We start from the raw sequence: 22,167 nt of genomic DNA on the forward strand, positions 1-22,167 counted from the left end.
ACTGCCATGATCATTATCCTTATACCTTTGTATGCACAAACATCCCTTCACAGACTCACAGACTGTCACAGACTGTCACAGACTGTCACAGACTGTCGCAGACGTCAACTATCATTATTCTTATTCATTATTATCAGTCTTGAAGATGGCCGCTGGTAAGGTTGACTATTTTAGAAATGTTAATTGAATAATTTGGACATTAAGAACATTGCGCAAGGGGCTAGAGGGTTTGGCAATAGATTTCCTATGATATCATAGGATGTGAACTCAAGTGTAATGGTTACAGTGGCCATGTCATTTCCCACACTCCAGTCTTATTCGTGTAACACGTTGGCAGCGAGATTGCAAACACCTGTTGCCCGCTATAAGATGCTGAAAACTATGAATTTGAACTCGGCAGCTGTGAATATATGATGCAAGAAAGAGAGAAGATATAATTTTTTGGCCCTCATTACGGATATGATTTGGTCATTGGATTAGAGGCTTCAAAAAATAGAGCCTTCTACAGCAAACAAGTTCATAGAATCTAATGTCTATAAGGACATTGATGGAATCTTTACGCTGTCCCAGAATTTCCCATTTCGGACTATCAATGATTATGCACTGGTACCATAACAATAACAGCCACTTGAGAGGTCAGTGGAATTTAGATTCCCTAGTCAAGCCCAAAGGAGAAGGAAAAGTGATACCTCGGGGAGACTTAGGAGGTTTCAGAGAATAGGGGGTTCCGAGAATTCCCAGAAGTAATCAAAGAAATGCTGGATGATGTTTTTGTGGCTTGATGAGATCAACACATTCATTTATATATGAGTAAGAGTATTGTTTGATATGAGCTTCTACATGCACATATACAGTAATACCTCATTTGTCGCAGTTAATTGGGACGAACAACTCCTGCGAAAAGTGAAAATCCGTGAAACAGAAACTAATAAACTTGTTACTAATTAAGTCATTTTTTCATCAATTGCAAGTATTATCCTCTTTTTCTTCAGTTCATTAGATGTTTTGAGAGTTGAGGGTATTTAAGAGGCATGATGAAGGGTGTCACAAGTACCTCACACCTTTACACTCCGCATAATGTAACAGGAAAACAACAAACCACAATGACTGCTTCCAGCATGATGCTCGCGAAGGGGTCTCATTGGGCCAGAGCATGAGAGAGATTTATATATGTTGTGTATTCTAGTTTCTTTGAGCTTTTTAATCTTAAATTTTTAATGAATAGCAAGTCACTTCAGAAATAGCCAGTTTTTCAGAAATAGCCATATTTCTTCAGAAATAACCATAATTTTTCAGAAATAACTATAGTTGTTCAGATACAGCCATAGTTCTTCAGAAATAGCCATAGTTCTTCAGAAATAGCCAGTTCTTCAGAAATAGCCATATTTCTTCACCATTAGCCATAGTTCTTCGGAAATAGCCAGAGTTCTTCAAAAACCTCTAACTTATAAAACAAACTCAAATGACTATAAATAACTCCATAACCTATCAGATTTATATAAAGAGGCTTCTGGGAGTTTTCATCGAAATGTACTCAGGTCTTATGACTGGCATTTGTGGTTTCTTTGGTAACAAGACATGGTTGCGCAAATAATTAAATAATCTCTGACAGGAAATCACGTTTGTTTGCAGGTGAACAACCTCTGAAATTGAGAGTGCAAATCAATAGTTTTTCTGTACCTAGTTGTGTGGTAAGCAGAGAACTGCCACTAAATGCAAAGTTGCTTGTTATCGCCTACCTCTTAGCTACAATCCGAGCGTTATATATCCAATAAATCTCTGTACACATCATAATAATATCTTGATCATAACGATATGCCGGTGCTATAATTAGAAGCAATTAGCCTGGATATGCTATAAACAATCTTCTAAATCGCTATGGGAGCACCTGAACTGAAGATAAATAAAACTGCCATCTCATCACAAATGGTTATATAAAACAAACTATTATGTGCTTTTGGGATTAGCGTTTGGAAAACAGTGAAGGTCCTTATTTGAACTATGCATGAGACTCGATAAAACAGGGCTTTCTGATTGGAGGAGCTCACACCCGTAAGGGATGCTAGTTGTCGTGGGTGGTGGCACCGGAATCAATTTCCATCTCTTCTATCCATCAAAACTAAATATGGTAACATCATCAATCATGAAAATGAACAGTGCATTTCACTCACCCACAATCAAAAAGGCAGGAAAACGGTCAAAGATAGTAAAGTGAGTTGTTTTTATATGTTGCTGCTGCCTGGAAACATTACAATCTTCTTAGAAGGACCTTCTAACAATATATTATTTTCATATATTCCAAATATGTCTGTTTTTCATCATGTTTTGAGCCTTTTTATTTCATTATAAACAAGGGGAGATTACTCTCATCAGTCATCAGTTTGGTGATGAAAATGAGTAGGTAGGGAAGCACAGCAATACAATAAAGAGAGATGTGTCTTGAGATGGTATTGCAGCGCCACAGCAACTCATCTGCTGACAAGAGTAATGAATCACCACACAAATTTAGCCATGCATGGTTGTCCTACTGAATGATGCCAAAAACAATCGCGTAACAGAGCATGAGTAAGTCCGATACATCCACCCACATCTCTAACGTCTACTTGCGCATTTCTCACCACGGATGCTGCCAACAACATCCACTAATTATGCTAATAAATGGACGCTGAGTAGCCAAGGCAGCGATGACCTCCAATCAGAGCCAGGATGCTGACTGTGAAGTTTAGTACCACATCCCTACTTCATCAAGTATTCAGTGAGAACTCTGGTAAACAGTATCGGTTTACTAAACACCTCCGAAAATGTTAACAAAATCTATGATAGCAAAATCTGGTTTGCAGTAGCAGCCTCACTATGGCTTCCATGGTTATTAGGAAGATCAGCAGTGGGCTGATCTTCCTAATAGCAGTGGCTAAGTGCAGGCATGAAAGCGCTCGGCAGGTGCTGGAAACTAATATACATAGGTATGGATTAATAAATCAGCCTTCGCTTTATACTAGACTGCAGGTGTTATTAATAACATGAGTACATGTGAGTAAAAAGAGGGGTGTGTGTGCTCAGACTGCTGCCAGAAATGCGTCAGCATACAACCCTTTACCATATATCAGCGCTCCAAGTCATCAACCTCTCTAGCCATTCCTAACTTACTACCCCTAGCTCTCATTTGTGAATGTAACCGGTAACACCTGTTACAACTCGTTACCTCGCGCCCTCCTACCTCGGTTGGCGGTAAGCCATAGATCAAGGTCTGCCCTGCGCCTCTGGCTCCGTGAAACAGATGCTAATCAAGGCAATCTGCAAAAACCTTAAATTTTCTTATTAAATTTTAAATATTGGCAGAGTCGCCGAGTGACATCAAACAGTAAAAGTTACATATTTTTTTGATAATTGACATTTATTGGCAGGCAATCGCGAGAGCTATTTATGGCTTAAAGGAGGTGAGAATGTTACTATAGTAATCCATCTTATCTAGTCATTAGATTGACCTAGTTCTCATTTAAAAACTCGCATTAAGGTGAAAATTGTGATTCACTTCACTCACGCACATTTTTCACATTCTTAACCTTGGTAAGAGGGTTATTAAAATCACACTAAACCACCTACCTTGATTTCCTGTTTCACGGCATTTTCACCATCGCTTGGGTTGCCAACCGTCTTCACCTTCTGTGTCTTTAGTCTGTCTAGGAAGTCACCAGATGTGAACTCTGAGATGGCCTGCACAAAATAGCAAACATTAGTATCACCCCTTCCACTCCACGTAAACACTGTAGAGGGGGCAGTGTGCAGAAAAGTGCAGAAGGGAGACAACTTGTACTTGGACTCAACTTCTACTACAACTTTTACGTCAACTTAGATAGCCTTAGATACTTAGATACAACTTAGATAGACAACTTTCTTACAGCCTTTGCACGTGCTTAGCAAGAAAATTACTTTGCATTCAAAATACTATCATGAATTATCGAAGGATTGGCCAGATCGCCGACAGTCATCTTTGCCAAACGAAGATAAACTTAAAATTGCCTATTTCTTTAACCTGAAGCCATTAAAATGATAATTATATCTTGTTATACAAGGAATCAATACATGGTAAAATTATATTCCACTTTTGAGGAGTCTTCAGCTTCCATACTTTTGGAAAATAGACGTATCTTGGCGTCGGCTAAACAATAAGGATTAATTAAGTAGTATGCCTATCAGTAAACTTGGAGTTATCCTCTCCAATATGTTAAGGCGTCATGTGACTGACATGGTAAGTACTCTATTGGTGATCCATGAATGATTCAATAGAGCAGTTTATCATACATTTGTTATGAGATGAGCGCTCAGTCATTGTAGCTTAAAATGTTAACATATAATTACATAAAGTCATGCAATGGATTTTACTGATGCACCGCCCAACATGGGCTAATCCGATATGGAGCATGCGATTGGAATCCGAAATACTGACTAAACACACCTACAAATGCATGTTTTGTGTAGCCAACACATTGTCATGAGTAATTTTGAAATGAACATGTTGATCTACATCAGTGGAGATACCTTTCACCGGCACATCTGTGATTGGCTTAAATCGTTGATATTAACTATCTCGATTCGATTTTATTCATTATCAACAATTCGCTTTCAAATGACAACACAAGGCTTCATACAAATGACTATCGACATATTGACAAAGATATTCTCACTGGCAACAGATATATGAAAGAGTAATACTAATCTACTATATAAACGGCAATCGTTGTCTGTCTGTGTAATTGCGTTTCAGCCTTATAGAGTACCGTACTATTCTGGGGTTTTTTCTTTTACCGCTAGGGCGCATTAACGGGAATCTTCGGTTAGTGCGCCTCTATACATGACCTATTCATCGTTTTTACACAAAAATCACGTGATCTCTGGTTAGCGCACCTCTTTTCAGTACCCAACGGCACTGTTCCGTTTTAAACAGCAAAGTTGTTGCGGTGTTAAAAAGGTGCCTATACAGCTAGACAAATGTACTACTCATTAAATAAAATAAATTAATGAGTAGTAATTTACATGCAATTAATATTTACTGCCAACGTGTACCGTAACGTGTAAACGTTTGTTTCTTGCGGTCACTGGAAAAAATGCAGTTCTCACCTACTAAATTTCCACATCAAAAAGGTAAGTACTTCTTATTCAATATTGTATTGTCTATGAATTGCCACACTTCCTCTACATAACCCTTTCACTTGCGTCCATGTACAAATTTAGCTATCGGCCTACTGCCAGCCATTTTGCCAATATTGCTTCATATGTATACAATATTTTTTCAATTTCAAACTCCATCTAGAACATTTGTTTTGGTTATATATTTCATTTTGCCAACATGTTAACAAGCACTGCTATGCAAAAATTTCATTGTATCTATACTTTGTGCATTGATAAAGCGATGTGAAGCTACAAAGCAAAATGATCCTCTACAATGTTCCTTATTCTTACAAAACCATTACTTTCATCGCCATCAGAGTCAGTTGCTATTGCTATTTTAATTATCTGTGTAATCAAAAAAATCTGAATCGGCTATATGTCATCAACGTAAGTAGTTATTTGTTTTCTAACTCTGATGCCTTTGATGAACTTACACAAAAATGTTCGTTTTCAAGTTGGAAATCCCCAAACAAAGATTAAAATATTAAACTTTGGGCTAATTTTATAGAGAAATTTTAGGACAACACCACCACTACCATAAAAGTCCTTAAGATCGTTAGTTATCTTATCAATGAATAATAAAATTCAGCTACTAGCAATTGCTGGTAAAGTCGCAAAAATGTGTCTACGGTGGTCGACCATAGAAAACGCATAAATGAGTCTACTTCAGTGAAAGGGTTGAAAACGTTGGATTTGCGACTGTTTGTTATAGTAAACATGTTAATTTCCTTCCGCAGCTGAGTTACTTTTACTTTTTTTTCCAGCTACGAGTACTACAGAACTACAGCTACTACAGAACTTGCACGGGCAGTCCGAGCATTACGAAAGGCGGTGGTGAGAAAAAAGCGAGGAGCGTATATTTCAAAAATCACACCATCTCAATCGCCTTTAGAAACGCTTGAAGCAGTGCAATGCCTCCCAAAAAGCCTACTGCCCAAACGCAAGAACAGATTGATTCCCGTAGAGAAAGAGACCGAATTCGCAAAGCAGCAGCTAGACAAGCAGAAATTGCGGAGCAAACACAGCTACGCCTACAACAAAACAGAACTGCTACTCTGCAGCTGCTAAAAGTGCAGAAACTGCAGAGCAAACACAGCTACGCCTACAACGAAACAGAATAGCTACCGCATCTGCTAGAAGTGCAGAAACTGCAGAGCAAACACAGCTACGCCTACAACAAAACAGAATAGCAGCTGCTAGAAGAGCAGAAACTGCTGAACAAACACAGGTACATTGAGAGCAAGCCAGAATAGATACTGCAGCTGCTAGAAGTGCAGGGACTGCTGAGCTGACCCAGCAGCGAGTCAAACGACTCAGAGCAGCTGCTACATCGGCCAGACGTGCAGAAACCTTCGAGCAAGTGCAGCGGCGACAAGAACATGATGCATTAGCTACAACAGCTGCTCGGCGAGCTGAATTTTCAGAGCAGATGAAACGGCGACAACAGCAAGATGCACTAACTACATCAGCTGCTACCAAGCGCCGTCTATGAGCAGAAAACTTCGCACTTGACTACAGTCATGCAACACAGTATAGGGCCGAATTTTTCTATGAAATGAATGTCCAATAAATGCTCCAAATGCAATGCCTTACGTTGGAAAGGCGAGAGGCCATATATGTAGTTTATATAGTAGATTTTATTGATAATAAATTTTATCAACACAACCACATACCTGCTACATAATTTGTATATACCATGTCAAAACACAGGCTGATGAACTGAACTGGTGAGTCATGATTAGTGTTTTAAGCATGTAGAGGTCTCAATTCAATAAATGCTGGCGATAGCTTAGCAGTGCAATAGCAAAATATTTTCTATAATTTCTTAAAACATGTAAAATTAAAATTTGTAAAACTTTTCAATACTGCCAGTTTGAAGAACTTCAGTTTGCCTAGCAATGTCAATTTCATTATCAGTTCTGTGTACAAAATTAGGACAATAGCGATTTGAGTGGTTCGAGACTGATGCATTGTTTAGACTAGCTGTAAAACACATTGCATATTTCCATTTGGTCTCTTCAACATTATTGACAATTACGACTGCATATGTGTATGCACTCTGATCAGCACGAAAATTTCAGTAGATTGCATATTTGGAGTTGTTTTACAGTATGAAAGACAACTCTCAATAAAACTATTGCTTTTTGTAAATCTGTTCCCAAACACGGGTAATGCAGCTAGTCTACATATATATAAATCTCAGTGTTTGTTTGTCATTTGTTGGACTGTTTGTGTGTCCAGTTATATCAATAAAGTTTTAGGAATGAAAAACTGCTCTGCACTAGAATACAACTTCGAAACGCCAGTTCTGCAGACAGGCGTGCTATCCACTTCGCCACACGGCCTCCTCGCCATACTATGGAATGATGACTCTTATCTAAGCGTACTAATAATCTGGAACATTTGAAGATCATGATTGCGTGAAAGATCATGATGCGTAACATTTATAAGTACAAGTACATGTATTTCAAGCCATGGCAAGCTTAGTGCTGAATTATGCGAAAGAACAGACATGGCTCTTATTATAGTAAAGATTTAAACTAGCTTAAAGATGTGGTTGCGTCAAATTTGAGTTGATTTTAAAAGAAAGGATTTTTTTTGTCTATCAGTTGATATGTTGTTTGTTGTGTTGTTGTGGCGCTCTTATTGTCAAGATATTTGAAGATTAAAATCAAAAAAATTCGATCGCGGTAAAACCGCTCAGGCCAAAAAAACATGCCCAGACTTGCCCAAAATGATGTAACGCGTGATACAACCTGTCTCTATTGCTGGTATTCACATCGGCTATTGTGATCAAAGTCTAGTCCAACGTGGCTCTATTGGCATATATTTTATCTTGTATTTGCTCGTGTTGGCTAGAATAAAATTTTTAATCCAGTTACAGATACATTATTACCAATGTCTCAAAGGCCTCAAACAAAGAAAATTAAAAACTTGCCATATTAGCTTCTTCTAAATGCTGTGTAAACATATTAGTACCAACTACCAATTCTACCAGTCTACGGTAATTTTGTCAAGCAAGCTAGGTAGAATAAGGTCTTTGTATCGGCACAGTTCCGTCGCTACCCACACTAATGATATACAGCCTCCAAAAGCCTCGCCCACATTATGCCTGTCACCTATCCTGGGGTGGGGATGTATATCATTGCCCACACCGAAAACTAGTTTCTTACTACCGTTAAGTAAAATAAGCAAGCTGCATCTTTGAAAAAAATATGTGGCAAAACCAATTACATCCCTAAAAGTCATGTACATTGTATAGTCGACTGTCAATGTTATCGAGTTATTATTGGTATCAATGTGTAGAAAAAAATTCACTGGTCACATTTGATTAGTTGATTCAAGTACTAAACAAATGGTCGAGCTATGCAAAAGTGCCTGTCCATGCAGCTCTGATTGCACTTCATAAATCCATCTATCAGAAAAGATTTCAGCACAGGTGTCAACGGGGCTATGATATATTCAATGTTTTGCAAATCATGTTTTGCATTATTTTCAACAATATTATTTTATTATATAATTTCTACAAGCAAAAAAATTTTCATCTCGGCATAAAGCTTTTATTAAAAACATCCATCAAGTCGAGGCCACTCACATAGTTTCAGCTGATACAATAAGACAAATTCATCTACTGCAGCAAACTCAAACAAAACATCATGGTTTATGCAGCACACAATCAAGTCTCTCTTTCCCATTTATGGCAGTTTCTACACTGACAAAGCTGCTTCGGCTGGTGGGACCACATAAACATCCTGTAATGAGTAAAACAAATGCAATAAATATATGTCATTCACAGATATGTCATTCTAATGGCGTATCTACTGAAAGCTTTCAAATTGGGAGTTACCGTAGATGGATTGCGAGTGTGATTTTAAAAATGAATGTTTAACAAAAGCATAAGTACGCCAAGCCAACGATTCGAAGCTTTGGTTCTGGAAGTTAAAGATTTGCATTGATCAATCGATTTTCTTCACTTTCTACAAGTGAGAAGTGAACATCTAAAGTCAAATCATACATCTAATTTACTAGATAAAACTGCCACCGAAAGTTTGAAGCAAATATAGCTCGGTGAAACGATAAAAAACTATAAAACGATGATCGGTGATAGCAAAAAGTTATAATTTTATTAATTAGTACATGTATTAATGAGTACTAAAAATATTACTTCTAGTATATTTATCAATTTAAGCCGTTGTATTGCTAGATGCTATGGATTAAAAAGAAGCCGTCAAGAACTCACTGTACATACGTATCTCGCAAGCACAGAAAATTACATTATAACCTCAAACAGGGAAATATAATCTGAATGTAAACACAACAGTATATCTATAGGTGACACAAAGTAAAAGATAAATTTACCTCCATTCTATCTTCCTCCGTAGCACTTTAACCACCTGATGCCCTGAAAACTCGGAGTCCCCTTCGCAGTAACTTTACAGCAATTTTTACAATTCTGTTGTTCGTCAATAAAATGTCTCGATCGAGTAATTCATTAAAGTAACGATGTCAATTAATTTAATAAATATCGATGTCCATGCGATTTAATAATAGAGTAAAATCCCTAAATTTGAAATCACAGACAACGCGTTTTACGAGTGATAACATTTATTACGACCTATATAAAAAGTTCGTGCTGATGATTGACTAATGAAGCGACCTTATATTTATCGTTCATGGACTCTTTTCAGATGTATCACTAGTTACGTCACGAATGAAGCACCCGCTGGAATGTGAGCTTTTTAAAAGATGGCCTCATTCAAATGCATATATCTCTGGACAGGATTGGTCTACAAAGACAAAAATGACATCAAATTGTAGCTGATGTTTTAGGCTTTTATTGGTTTTAATTTCATTAAATTGACCTTTTTGACGCAACCACATCTTTAAGTTACTCAAATTTATTAGGTAACGAAACCTAGTCAATAGCAACTACATTACCTTCCACTGTTTATAAGCGGTTTCAAATCTTGAGCGAATGTGTAACATAAAAAATAAAAAAATGTTTTTCAATTTGTTCTAGTTATGCGTCAAGCTTTCAAATATTTTAATTATGCATTCGCCAGATACACACAGAAACAAACAAACCCCTTATTTGAAAAGTTAGATTGGTAATTAAATATATTGATTAAAATTAAATTACCAGTCCAAACATTTTTTATTACTTGTGCAACGTCGCGCGTGCATTCATCTAGTACTAAAATAAATTGAAACTATTTATGAAACACTTTAGGTAAATAAATCTCATTTTTTACAATTTGATTTACGTTATGCACCTAAAGCATTTTGTACTTTGTTGCTTTTATTGCAAACGAGTAACATTTTTTTCTTGAGCAAAATATAAAATACAAATAGGTCTACAAACCTCATATCAATCCCAAATTACTGATGATCCATATAACATAATAAATGTGTTGATGGTACTGCCAAATTTACTAATGAACTCGTAGCCTTAAAACGGCTGAGGCCAGTTTTTATTGGTCAATTTATTTGTCAACACCATGCAATTGTTTGGTAGTGAAGATATGTGTAGCCACAGCAATATCTACACTACGTGTCGGGCATGTATTTTGTGGGTACAGTCATACCTCGACATACGAGTGCCCCAACATACGAGAAATTGAGATCTGAAGAAAATTCCAAGCGAATGATTACCTTGAGATATGAGATGAATTTGAGATATGAGCATATAAGACGGTTCTCGAGGTAGCCGCGTATGCGCGAAACCGTTCACGAGAACAGCATCGATCGGTCTTTCTCATTGCATCAAAAAGGATTTAAAAAGACCAGCTAAAAGTGAAAGCAAGTCTAAATGTGGGACAAAAAGAGTCAAACCAAAAAAGATAATAAAACATGAACATGAAGGTTAAATTAGAAGCAAGTTCAGAAAAAAAGTAAAATTAATTTTTTTTATGAATGTGCATAAGTAAAATTTAAAGTTTATGTTATGTTTAGTTAAATTATTTAAGTTTATGTCACAAATCATAGTGTATTGTCTCTCTCATACCTTTGTTAGCCACTACGTCTGTCTCGAAGGTAAGAACTATATACAATACTGTATGTAATGATGTCACACCTTATTGCAGATCATAACCGCTAGATAGGTACTGTTACTTTGTGAGCGTAGGTGATGAATCAGAGCAATTAAACACGTTGTTCCTTGTAATACCAGGATATTACAAGGAACAACTACATTACCTGCCACTGTTTATAAGCTGTTTCAATTCTTCAACAAATGTTTAGCATAAGAAGTATAAAAATGTTTTAAAACATTGTGTTTTAGTTGCGTTTCAACATTGCGTTTAAACTATGCTTCAAGCTTTCAAATATTTGAATTAGGCATTGGCCAAAAAGCACCTCAAACCAGGATTTGAGGTGCTTTTTCAAAGGTTGGGAATTGATCAGTTTGTATTTAGTTAGTTTATATGAAAAAGATTTACTTGAGATACAAGAGAATTAACATACGAGCTCGGCCCTGGAACGCATTAAGCTCATACATACGAATGACTGCAAGTGCATTCAGGCCTTACCCTAGCATATTCAGCGTATGGCATGACTTATATGAAGTTGTCTCATCATTATAAAGAAAAGATGAATCCTAAAGTCTATGGCATAGCACCCAATGACCTGCTTATTTCTGGAATATTAGTATACCTGAGGCATTATACCATGCAAGGTTACATACATCTGTTTATTACAGATAAAATGAACGTGTACACTATGTCATAAGATGCCATCCACCCCATTTGCACTTGATAATAACAATTCTATAATTACCATCTGCTACCTCCCAGCGATCTTAGGATAGTGACAAGTTAGCAAATGAACGACAGGCAGTGCTTGGTGAAGCCTTTTGCAATAATTACACAATTATTACACAAGCATTGTTAGCAGAGATGATTCTCCAGAGTTGACCTATATTTGAGCCAGAATTGACCTATATTAGAGGAACATGACTACCATGGCAAACAGGCTCAGAGAGCATATGCCTACATATGGTGAGTTAAGGAGCAATTTTACGAGTACTTGAGAACTAGTCTAGTCGCCAATAAAAACAGTTATATTCATGCACCTATACATCGTCTACTTTTCTCCACGAGTTCTATGTTAATAAGAAAGCCCTTTGTTTATGATATGGAGGCTTGCCTACTTACCACACAACTAGTTCATGTAAATATGGTAAAAGCTCTCACAACCGAAATTATCTGTTCAAGGAGCATTTAGTTTACATTATAGGGAATTTACGTTAAACGTAAAGTAAAATAAATATAAATTGCCTAATCCGTTCAAAAATCTTTCCAAACTCACATCTTTGGCCATACAAAAAGGAAAAAACTAAAAATAGCTTTTTAATTAGTAGGCTGTACCGTAACAGCAGTATTATTAGTTTGCAACGACAACTTTTCTTTTTCTTACCAATGTCACTTGTTTTATAGACCATGATCGGGTAGTTTTACAACAAGTTGATGGGGGGGCGCACATCTTCGATGTTCATTTACAACAATTTGCTCATTTTTTTTAAACAGCAAAGTCTATTCTGCAAAGTGAAACTAATAACAAATATTTTATACATCTACAATAAATCAGAACAAAAAAATTTTTTATTATAAAAAGCGGTACTACATGTTCGTCGTCCATTTGTACCCAGGAATCAAGGTTAGAATAAAAGATAACTTTCGATGATACTCCAACTCGTGACATTCAGATTGGTAGACCAACCCTGTAACACCTGCACCAATCAATCGCTTTCAAGTATTTATAAACAACTGCGCAGCTACCTTATTCTCTGTTTTGTAGACACATCTGACGATCTATCATGACGAACTAGAATGTCATAGAAGTTGTATATATATATATATAATAGATATAACATTATACGCACATGGTTTTTTCTCTCTCAAGTGCGGTGATATAGGTTACCGTTTAAATTGAATTTATAGTGTACTGACACTTTATGTTATATGGAACTTTTTACGTAGTACGAAGCAAAAACTTCACGTGAATTTTTGACGTTACCTGGAATTTACGTTATAGGAGGTTTATGTTATAGGAGCATCTACTGTATATACTAACAAGATCAGACTGTCTTGTATTCGTGGATACTTTAAAGTATTCCTACGTACACACAAAGGCAAGACAAGAAATGTATATTTAAGAAAATAATGAGTAAATGAGGTAAATATGGTAGATGTAAGTATGTAAGTATGGCAAATGAAGTAAGTATAATAGAGTAGGTGTGATGAACAGGGTGAGTCTAGACAATAAAAAGTGTGTTAACCGAGTTAAGTATGGCAAACAAGATGAGTGTTGTGAACAATGTATGTTTGTAGCACAGACGATGTAAATCTGATATAGTAAGTAACAAAAAAGGTCAGATAAACTAAGTAACTAACTAGGACAACGTAAGGAATGCAAACAAAGCAAGTAACTCAAACAAAGTACGTAACATAGACAAAGTAAGTAACACAGATATGGTAAGTAACACAGATATGGTAAGTAACACAGATATGGTAAGTAACACAGATATGGTAAGTAACACAGATATGGTAAGTAACACAGATATGGTAAGTAACACAGATATGGTAAGTAACACAGATATGGTAAGTAGCACAGATATGGTAAGTAACACAGATATGGTAAGTAACACAGATATGGTAAGTAACACAGATATGGTAAGTAACACAGATATGGTAAGTAGCACAGATATGGTAAGTAACACAGATATGGTAAGTAATTAACATATGGTAAGTAAAGTATATATGGTAAGTATCACAGATGTTTTACCTAAAGTAGATATGATTAAACTTTACCTTATCTGTCTTTCTCACAGACTTTTTCACGGCATCAACTTTTTCCTTTATGTTTCCCTGCTGCTGCTTGACAGCATTGAACAGCTGAACAACACCCCTATAAGAGTATCCACAGCATACTTCAGTGTTTAGCACAAACATGCAAATCCTTGGAGGAACCGTGAGGAAATACCACACGAGTTATTACGGAGGAGCACTGTTTATGAGAATATAGTGGTAAATAGTTTATTGGAGATAACTTGTAACACAAAGAAAGAATAAAAACTGTAAATAAATATTTTAGCGAGATGTAGATTAATAAAAAGACTTAAAATTCTCAAGAAATGATTATTGGAGAACCAATAAAACCAATATCGTGAATAGAGTCAAGGCGCTCAACAAATAGTTGAGCTGTACTCCAAGGATTCGTCTCTTTTCTGTCGGTCTCTTTGCAACTCCGGACATCATAATTGCACTTTTGCTCGACCTGAGCATTTTGACTGCGATGAAGTTTTGTTAATTTTAATCTTTAAACATCCTGACAGTCAGATGGCCTCAAACATCAAAAACAATCGCAAATGATAGGAGAATACCGATACTTTCTGATACAATCTATTAAATGTTGTGCAAGTTCATCTTTAATAATTATGTCTTTAACCTTGCGCAAGACTGAAAGACAGAAGGTACACGCATCACCAATGAATCACTTTCAATTAGTAGACACCGATGGTAAAATAAGCAATCATGCTTTACCTAAAAACATCTGTACACCTTAGCTAGTTTCAGTCAAACGAGTGACAAAGAAAACATTAAACTTCTTACATTTCTGAAAAAGTAATCAAGTCTCTCTGCAAAAAAAAATTAAGGTATTCTGCTGGCGAAACCTTTAAAATAGCGCAAGTAAATGATTCGCCACTGTCACACCCAATCAAAGCCAGCAGTAATAACTGTGAGTAATCAAGCTTTCTATAGATGCTGGCTATACCTGGAGATAAACACATATGCTTGGAGTTGCATTCACCATAACAAACAACTACCGTAGTACCATGGGGGATGAAATACAGCATGACAAGAGAAGACAATTTCATAAATGAAATATATCATAACTAAAGCTTTTTTAAGGAGGTTGTCACAAATCAAGATGATATCAATGTTAAGCAGCAAACGATGAAAAGCAATGAAATGTAGTAGCTGTAGGCAAAGTGAGAAAATGATGTGATGCCGATTACAAATGGTGGATCTTGGAACAGCATCTAAGAAATGCCCTAATTATGTGAAGATTTGTCAATGGCCGAAGGTGAAACTTAAAATATTGCATTGCAAGTCGATGTGAAAAGTGATCAATGAATGATGAACTAAGAGCTACAAACTAAAAGCATAGAGTTGAGGACTACGAATTGGGGACTACGAGTTGAGGACCACAAGTTGTGGACTACGATTTGTGGACTACGAGTTGTGGACTACGACTTGGGGACCACAAGTTGTGGGCTACGAGTTGTGGACTACGAGTTGAGGACTCTCAATGAGAAACTGTGAGCGATGCGCTATGTATTGTGGATTATGAGTGGTCAGCAGTGGGTTGTAGCCTATGTGTGGTGGACTGTGATTGGCAAAACATGAAAGGTGGACTGTGATAGGGAGACTATGAGAGGTGGTCTGTGATTGGTAGACTACTAGTGTCAGGGGTAAACCTTGTGAACACACCTGGTAGCTATTTTGATGAGATTCAGTTCAGCTGGTTTGTCCAAAGGGTCTGGAAGGGTATGACAGAGATGCTCTTTAGCATGCTTCTACAATCAAATACATCCAGAAAATTATAACGATTCCTTTTCAATCATATACAAACTATAGAGAAATACTACAAGACTTGAATGTCATTTTTTATAAAAGATTAACATCTCTGACGACTGTAGGCTTCACTCGCAACTAAAAAGATAAACTTTATTTAATAGGTAATTTGTTTTTTCTGTAATATTTGACTGGTGTAAAAATTGTTTCAAGTTTCATTGGCCGTTTTTTTTGCAACAATCTACTGCAATAACCAACGGAACAGATCTTATTTTTGAAAGATTTTAGCCTATTTTGGTGCAGAAAATACTAAAACACAAACGAGTCTGAGCAATTGAATGATTACTGCTTTATCATTGGAGATCAACTTGATACATCAGGAGCAGAAGAGACTAATCACTCTGCAAATGAGAACAAAGTTTGGTGTCAGGATTAAAAGATTGACCTGCTAGGAGTTTTGGTTCTCTTTATAATTCAAGAAAGAGATTAGATGCAACCAATCTGTCAAGAAGATAATAAATGGAATGATAACACCGAAATTACAGACAAAATTAAATAAGTAGGAAGTTGTCCTCCATGTCTGCAACATAGAAAGAACTAAAAAAAGACTGAAAAACTGAAAGAGCCAACCATAGTTTTTTATTCATTTAATAGACTCAATATAACCTATTCAACCAGATGATCGATCACATTTTGTAGCTATAAAGGGCAAAATACAACACCGCATTTAACGTTCACAACTTGAAGCCTCTAAAAGCTGTGAATGTAGCTTTGATAATTACCAACCAAAACGCTGCTGCAATTTTTGATATTACCGCAAAGCAACTCCACAAATGGAACCAAGCGCTGAAGATGGCGCATGGCAGTGTGTACGACTAATAAACTTATTACGTCAGCACAAGTACTGAATGTTTGTTTCCTTGCGACTTATTGTCGAATAAATTATTTTTAGTATTTGCGAATGTTAAAATGTGCCTTAACCCCAAATATAGAGAGAATTTTACAGATATCCTTTTTAGATGGCGTGTACAATCCACATCGCAAATTTTTAAACAAAATTTCAGGTTCACAGTCGGGCTTATGCACGAAGATTTATCATACATTGAAATATCTTATTAACTCTAATCAAAAATATTTCTAGTCATATTGAAGACCACTGACATTCTGTTCTACGTGGGCACAGTCAACAGTGCGAAATCTGATGACCTAGTGACCCAGGGCAAGGATACAATATTGTCTGAACAGAAGACCAAGAGATAAATAATATCATGGGGTACTTTCAGTCATTCATTACATGCAGCCTATGCAGATGTTTGATAACCAGAATAAACATCAACATGGCAGATTGATCAGAAGCGGCCCAGAAATGAAAGACTGAAAAACTAGATTAGTTACTCGAATATTTAGCAAATCATCTTGTTACTTACACACCGAAGTTAGGTGTAGGCGTAGAGACATGCTGGGTGATGTGCAAATTTAGAGGTGGATGGGTGGTAGAAATATGGAGTGTAACTTAATCCAACTTAGACTTGAGAGGGATTATACATTATATATTTTTTAGAGTTTTCAGTTTTTATTTTGCCCAGCCTCTTTACTTTTACTGTTGTGTCAATTCGAAACTTTAACTTTCGAATGCTGGAAAAGATTACAAGTAGAGTGTCAAATATTAGCTAAAATGATACATCATTTATTAAAATATAAGATTGAGTTATGATGACCCTGTTATACGATTTTTTTTGCCTTACGATGCAGAACACAATGTTTTTTCGTCCTCTTTATAGAAAATATTTTTCGCCATACAATATCAACAAAAATTTCTCTCAAAATTAAAATTTAGCAGTTGGTGTGCTGAATATGTCGGAATAACAATTATGCCGATACGCTGTTGGCCAAAATCCCTCCCACAACGCATGAAATAGATACGATGCTCGCACTCTCTCAGTTCAGCATCATTCGTTATTAGTTATAGTGAAAAACGAAACCGGAAACAATGTGATAACATTTTAGCCGATGACAAAATTGAAGTTTAGTAAAATAGTTAAAAATACATACTAAAACTTAGCTTCAAGTATGTGTTTATTAAGCTAAATTCATTCAAGTTAAATTCAACATTTATTTTATGTCTGCCTCGAAGGTAGGAGCTCCCCACGGTACGTACTGCACATGGTACATTGTAATGTTACATTTTATAGCAGATAATACCACTAAACACACTAGTTACTGTAGGTAATTATAGCTATTAAGGTTAACGTATTATTTTGTTTCTAATTTTTAATATGTACAGTGGGTATACCGTAAGTCCTCATGCTCAAGCCGCGCGGCTTGCGCTCAAAACCAGATGACTCATGAAAGAAAAAATAATCCTCCAACAAGCCGCGTATGCCCACAGACCGCGGCTAATGACTGAGATTTTGTCGTCCTTGACCCCTTCCGGAGCAAGAGTGTTGAGAAGGGTTTTGCTATACCCCCGTCCTCTTGAATAAGAAAACAGGCTACATCAGTACATGTGAAAAGAATTTTCTTTTACTTCCAAGTTCGAATTAAAATTCCTAAACCCTTGCATCAAGAACTTACTTGCCAAGTCTCAGCTAGATTTTTATTGCGCTGTTAGAGGGCTTCACGTTTATGGAAAGATGAAACGGTTTTAATAACCTATGACTGGTGAGTTAAACATTAGCGATAAATTCTTCTTTAGTCTAAAGTATTCCATAAACATGACCTTGAAAATATACGAGTAGGTCGCCAAAATCCCGTACATAAAAGTGTATCATGACTGCGATTCTATGGTTATAGGGCGAAACTGAGAAGAGACCGCATTTATCAAGAAGCCGCCCTAAGCCTCATGTAAGTTTTAAAAACTTGACTTTAGCCGCGGCCTATGACCTTGAACCAAAAGCTGCGCCCAACGACAAGCCGCGCGGCTTGAGCATAAGGACTTACGGTATAATATATTGATGATTTTTACCACGGGTTGTTTGTAAAAGATAATTATTATGGGTTTTTATAAACTATACGACATTCTCGCTACAACACTGAAACGAATTAAAATCGTATGACGAGGATCCACTATATGTTGATGAACTTGTAAGTAGATGTTAGACTGCATTTGTAGAAGACAACAAAATACGCAGCAGTTTATCAGATGGCAGACCTGACCGCACAAGCAAAATTAGACCAACCAATAGACAATGATGCATATGGATGAAGTAAAGTTCAATCGCACAGGGACTTTGCCAAAGAAACCTTCCAATTCTTGTCAGCTATCACTGCTTATCTCCATCATATTAAGTGTGCGAGAAGCCAATCATGGGTGTAAAATATAAACAGAGTTGTCCTCGCTTGTTTAATCAGCCTATTTATAGAGCTGCTATATCAACTTCTAAGATACCACCAACAAAAGTGCAAATAGCGTATGCAAGTTCTTGCATACGCTATCAAATGCTTCTTAATCTTTGCAACAGTTGCAGAAATGACGGAGGTAACAAATGGCATGTATTATATGTAAAGATGCTGATATAATTTCAGCAGGTCGAGCACATTTTCTTATTATTTTCACCCAAAACGAGTACTGTAGACAAAACATAGTGGTGGACATCTTGCCACAACGACCTTCCTCAACTCAGTAAATAACATTATCCTACCTCTTGTATGGAGAGAGTGGCCTGTTTTGTCTTCTTCAACTTCTTTCTAGAGACATCCAATTTGTCTGTAGCTAGCTTTCCCCCTTCAGATTTGACCACTTCTAAATTCCCTCCCTAAATGCAAGTTAATTATTCGATGAAAAGAGTTCAACTTTGAGCTGGGAATCAATAAGGATAACACTCAATTCAAACTCACAAAAAAGGCACATGGTAAGGTTCTCTTAGACCAGAGAACTTTGGTGGTAGATCCCATTCAGCAATTTTAGTTTCTCATAGATTATGTACTATCAGTTGTCAGCAATGCAACATTTTATGGCAAGTCAAGCAAGTGCTATGAATTTAATATTTTACTGACCTACATAAACAATCAAAGTAGTAAATACAGTCTAATAGTAAGCCTGTCTACTAGCAAATCGATGAACTTACAGGCTCTGCATTTTCAAGATGTTTCCTTTTACGAGCAGCGAGGAGTCTCTCTGAGACCGACTTGGACATAATGGCTGACCCTTCTGTTGGTTTATTTAATATTTTAGCCATAACAGAGGCCATGCCAAAATTAACATTGTCTTTACATTCTTCCTTCACCTGGATAACACAAAACCACAAGTTCATGCCCCATCCCTCTGTTAGTCACCAAGTAGCGCCGTCTTTATACAATGTTATTTTCTGATGAGACAACTTCATTAAAAGTACTCCTCAAGGACATATTATAACACAAAATATGTGAGAACCTGGTCTATAAAATGTGAATGCTTGATGTTATAGACTGTGCTGGTGTCTACTTACACTCCTCCAAATAGTTTGCTATTTGTATCAATTTGTATCAATATGGATTTGTTATCAATTAATTTTTTCGACTTGTTATTAACTTTAGCAATATTAACAATGACTTCTGGGTAACAGAAAAAACCATTTAAAGGTAAACTTACACAATTCTTTTTAGATTTATCAGAAAATATCGGTATTTTTCTATCAGTTGAGATTGTTTTTTATGTTTGAGGTGATCTGATTGCCACAATGTTTTAAGATTAAGGTCGATAAAACTTGATCGCGATTAAAACACTCAAAAGGAAAACATACGTGAAATGACATCACTAGTTGATATTGTTGCTATAGTTGATATCGGCTATTGCAGTTAAGTTGAAGCGTTTCATGTCTCTATTCTGTTGGCCTCTTTGCAATTATATACGCCATAATCGCACTTTCGCTTGGTCTGAGCGTTTTAATTGTGGTGCAAGTTTATCAATTTTAATCTTGAAACATCCTGGTAATCAGATCACCTCAAACATCAAAAACAATTGCAAATGATAAAAAATACTGATATTTTCTTATAAAATCTTCTAAAACCTTTGTAAGCTCATCTTAAAGTAGAGATATGTAAATAGTAATCAAAAGAAATTGCCTGATGTCAGGCAAGTTTTATTCAATGTGCTTCAATTTCTTGTCAATACTGCAACATGCAGTAGAGTTTCAACTTCACAGTATTTTACAAGATGCCAACGCAAAATTGTGAATGAATTTAAAGATAAAAGGAAAGGAACTACGCTGCTTCCCAAATTTCCTTACAATAATCCCAGCTGTGCTAGGATTAACCATAAATAAATTTGGATGGAACACCTGTTTAAATATTCCTCGCTGCCATTTGATGCGTTTTCAAACTCAGTGGCTACTTCAAATCCTCCCATAGAAGAAAGACCGTTTTGTAAAAACATTTTACTTTTTTTCTTATCATGTGTCAAAGTTTCACCTGTTCCACTTTTGTGAAAACAACAACAAGCAACTAAAAAGCATTTTATATTACATCTATGAGCAAAATTGTTTGTGTAGCTTTTAGCAAATACACTTTTGCATCACCTCCACTCATTTATCTCAACAGAAGGTGCAACAGAACTGAACAAAAAAAGAGAATATTAGGAAAAGTCAAACTAATTCAAAGCAACTCACCTTTACTGTAAATAACAAGTAAATCATGTCTCTAAAAACTCTTTAAAGTTGAAATGTAAAGTTAACTGAACAGAAATTAATGGTGTCTTTTTGGTGAAGCAAACTAGGGCTGTCAAACATTAATTACTGGCATAAAATATTTCCTCATGCAGATGAAGAACGTAACTTAATTAAATTTTCCTAGCATAGACATTGAATAATAATTGAATTGAAAAAATAATAATTTAATAACACAGTTAGTGAAGAAAGACATTTTTTTAAATAATTGAAAAATGAAAATTAGTTTGCAACCAAAATGACATTAAACTTGCAGATGACATTTAAAATGATGCAATAAAATATCTTCAGATAAAACCAGGTTGTTCGAAAAACCTGACTTTAGCCAAAAGCTATTTACTAAAATCCTTTAAAGCATATAAAAAGAAATGCTAATCCTGAGTAACAAAACATGCACCTCGATATCATTAAAGCTAAGATCCTTATCACTAGCCATCCCAGCAGCAAACTCCCCTTCATCGCTTAGTGGCTCGTCTTTAATGTCAGCATCTAAATGGCAACTTATATGTTATATCATAATTCAATCAGAAAGCTACATAACACCAAACGAATATAATAACTAGCTAAGAATACAAGAAGCTTTGTAAGTATCGAAGGTAAGATATGAAATGTTTTTCTTTCAGAGAATAGTTTACAGGTTGTATTTGCTAAATTTTAACAATAATAATTTTAAAATGAACACATCACTCTGACCATGATCGAAATTAGAGCTTTCATCACTGTCATCGACTTCAACCTGGACAGAAGCTCGCTGCATCTCGGTCGTTCTTGGTACCACGCTC

At 36.1% G+C, this 22,167-nt stretch overlaps 1 protein-coding gene across 1 annotated transcript in view; it reads right to left on the reverse strand.

Annotated features, from left to right (window-relative positions):
• The window catches only part of LOC137396689 (RRP15-like protein), a 51,993-nt gene extending 29,826 nt beyond the window's left edge, over window positions 1-22,167 (reverse strand). Inside the window, exons 1-7 of the mRNA XM_068083004.1 lie at window positions 22,079-22,167; window positions 21,783-21,874; window positions 19,811-19,969; window positions 19,385-19,498; window positions 15,660-15,745; window positions 13,977-14,073; window positions 3,604-3,714 (exon numbers count right to left, since the gene is read on the reverse strand). Coding sequence (XP_067939105.1) covers window positions 3,604-3,714; window positions 13,977-14,073; window positions 15,660-15,745; window positions 19,385-19,498; window positions 19,811-19,969; window positions 21,783-21,874; window positions 22,079-22,142 — 723 coding nt within the window. The 5' untranslated portion in view covers window positions 22,143-22,167. The remainder of the gene's footprint in view (window positions 1-3,603; window positions 3,715-13,976; window positions 14,074-15,659; window positions 15,746-19,384; window positions 19,499-19,810; window positions 19,970-21,782; window positions 21,875-22,078) is intronic.

Source organism: Watersipora subatra, chromosome 5 (genome assembly GCF_963576615.1).
Source record: "Watersipora subatra chromosome 5, tzWatSuba1.1, whole genome shotgun sequence".
NCBI classification, from domain to species: domain Eukaryota; kingdom Metazoa; phylum Bryozoa; class Gymnolaemata; order Cheilostomatida; family Watersiporidae; genus Watersipora; species Watersipora subatra.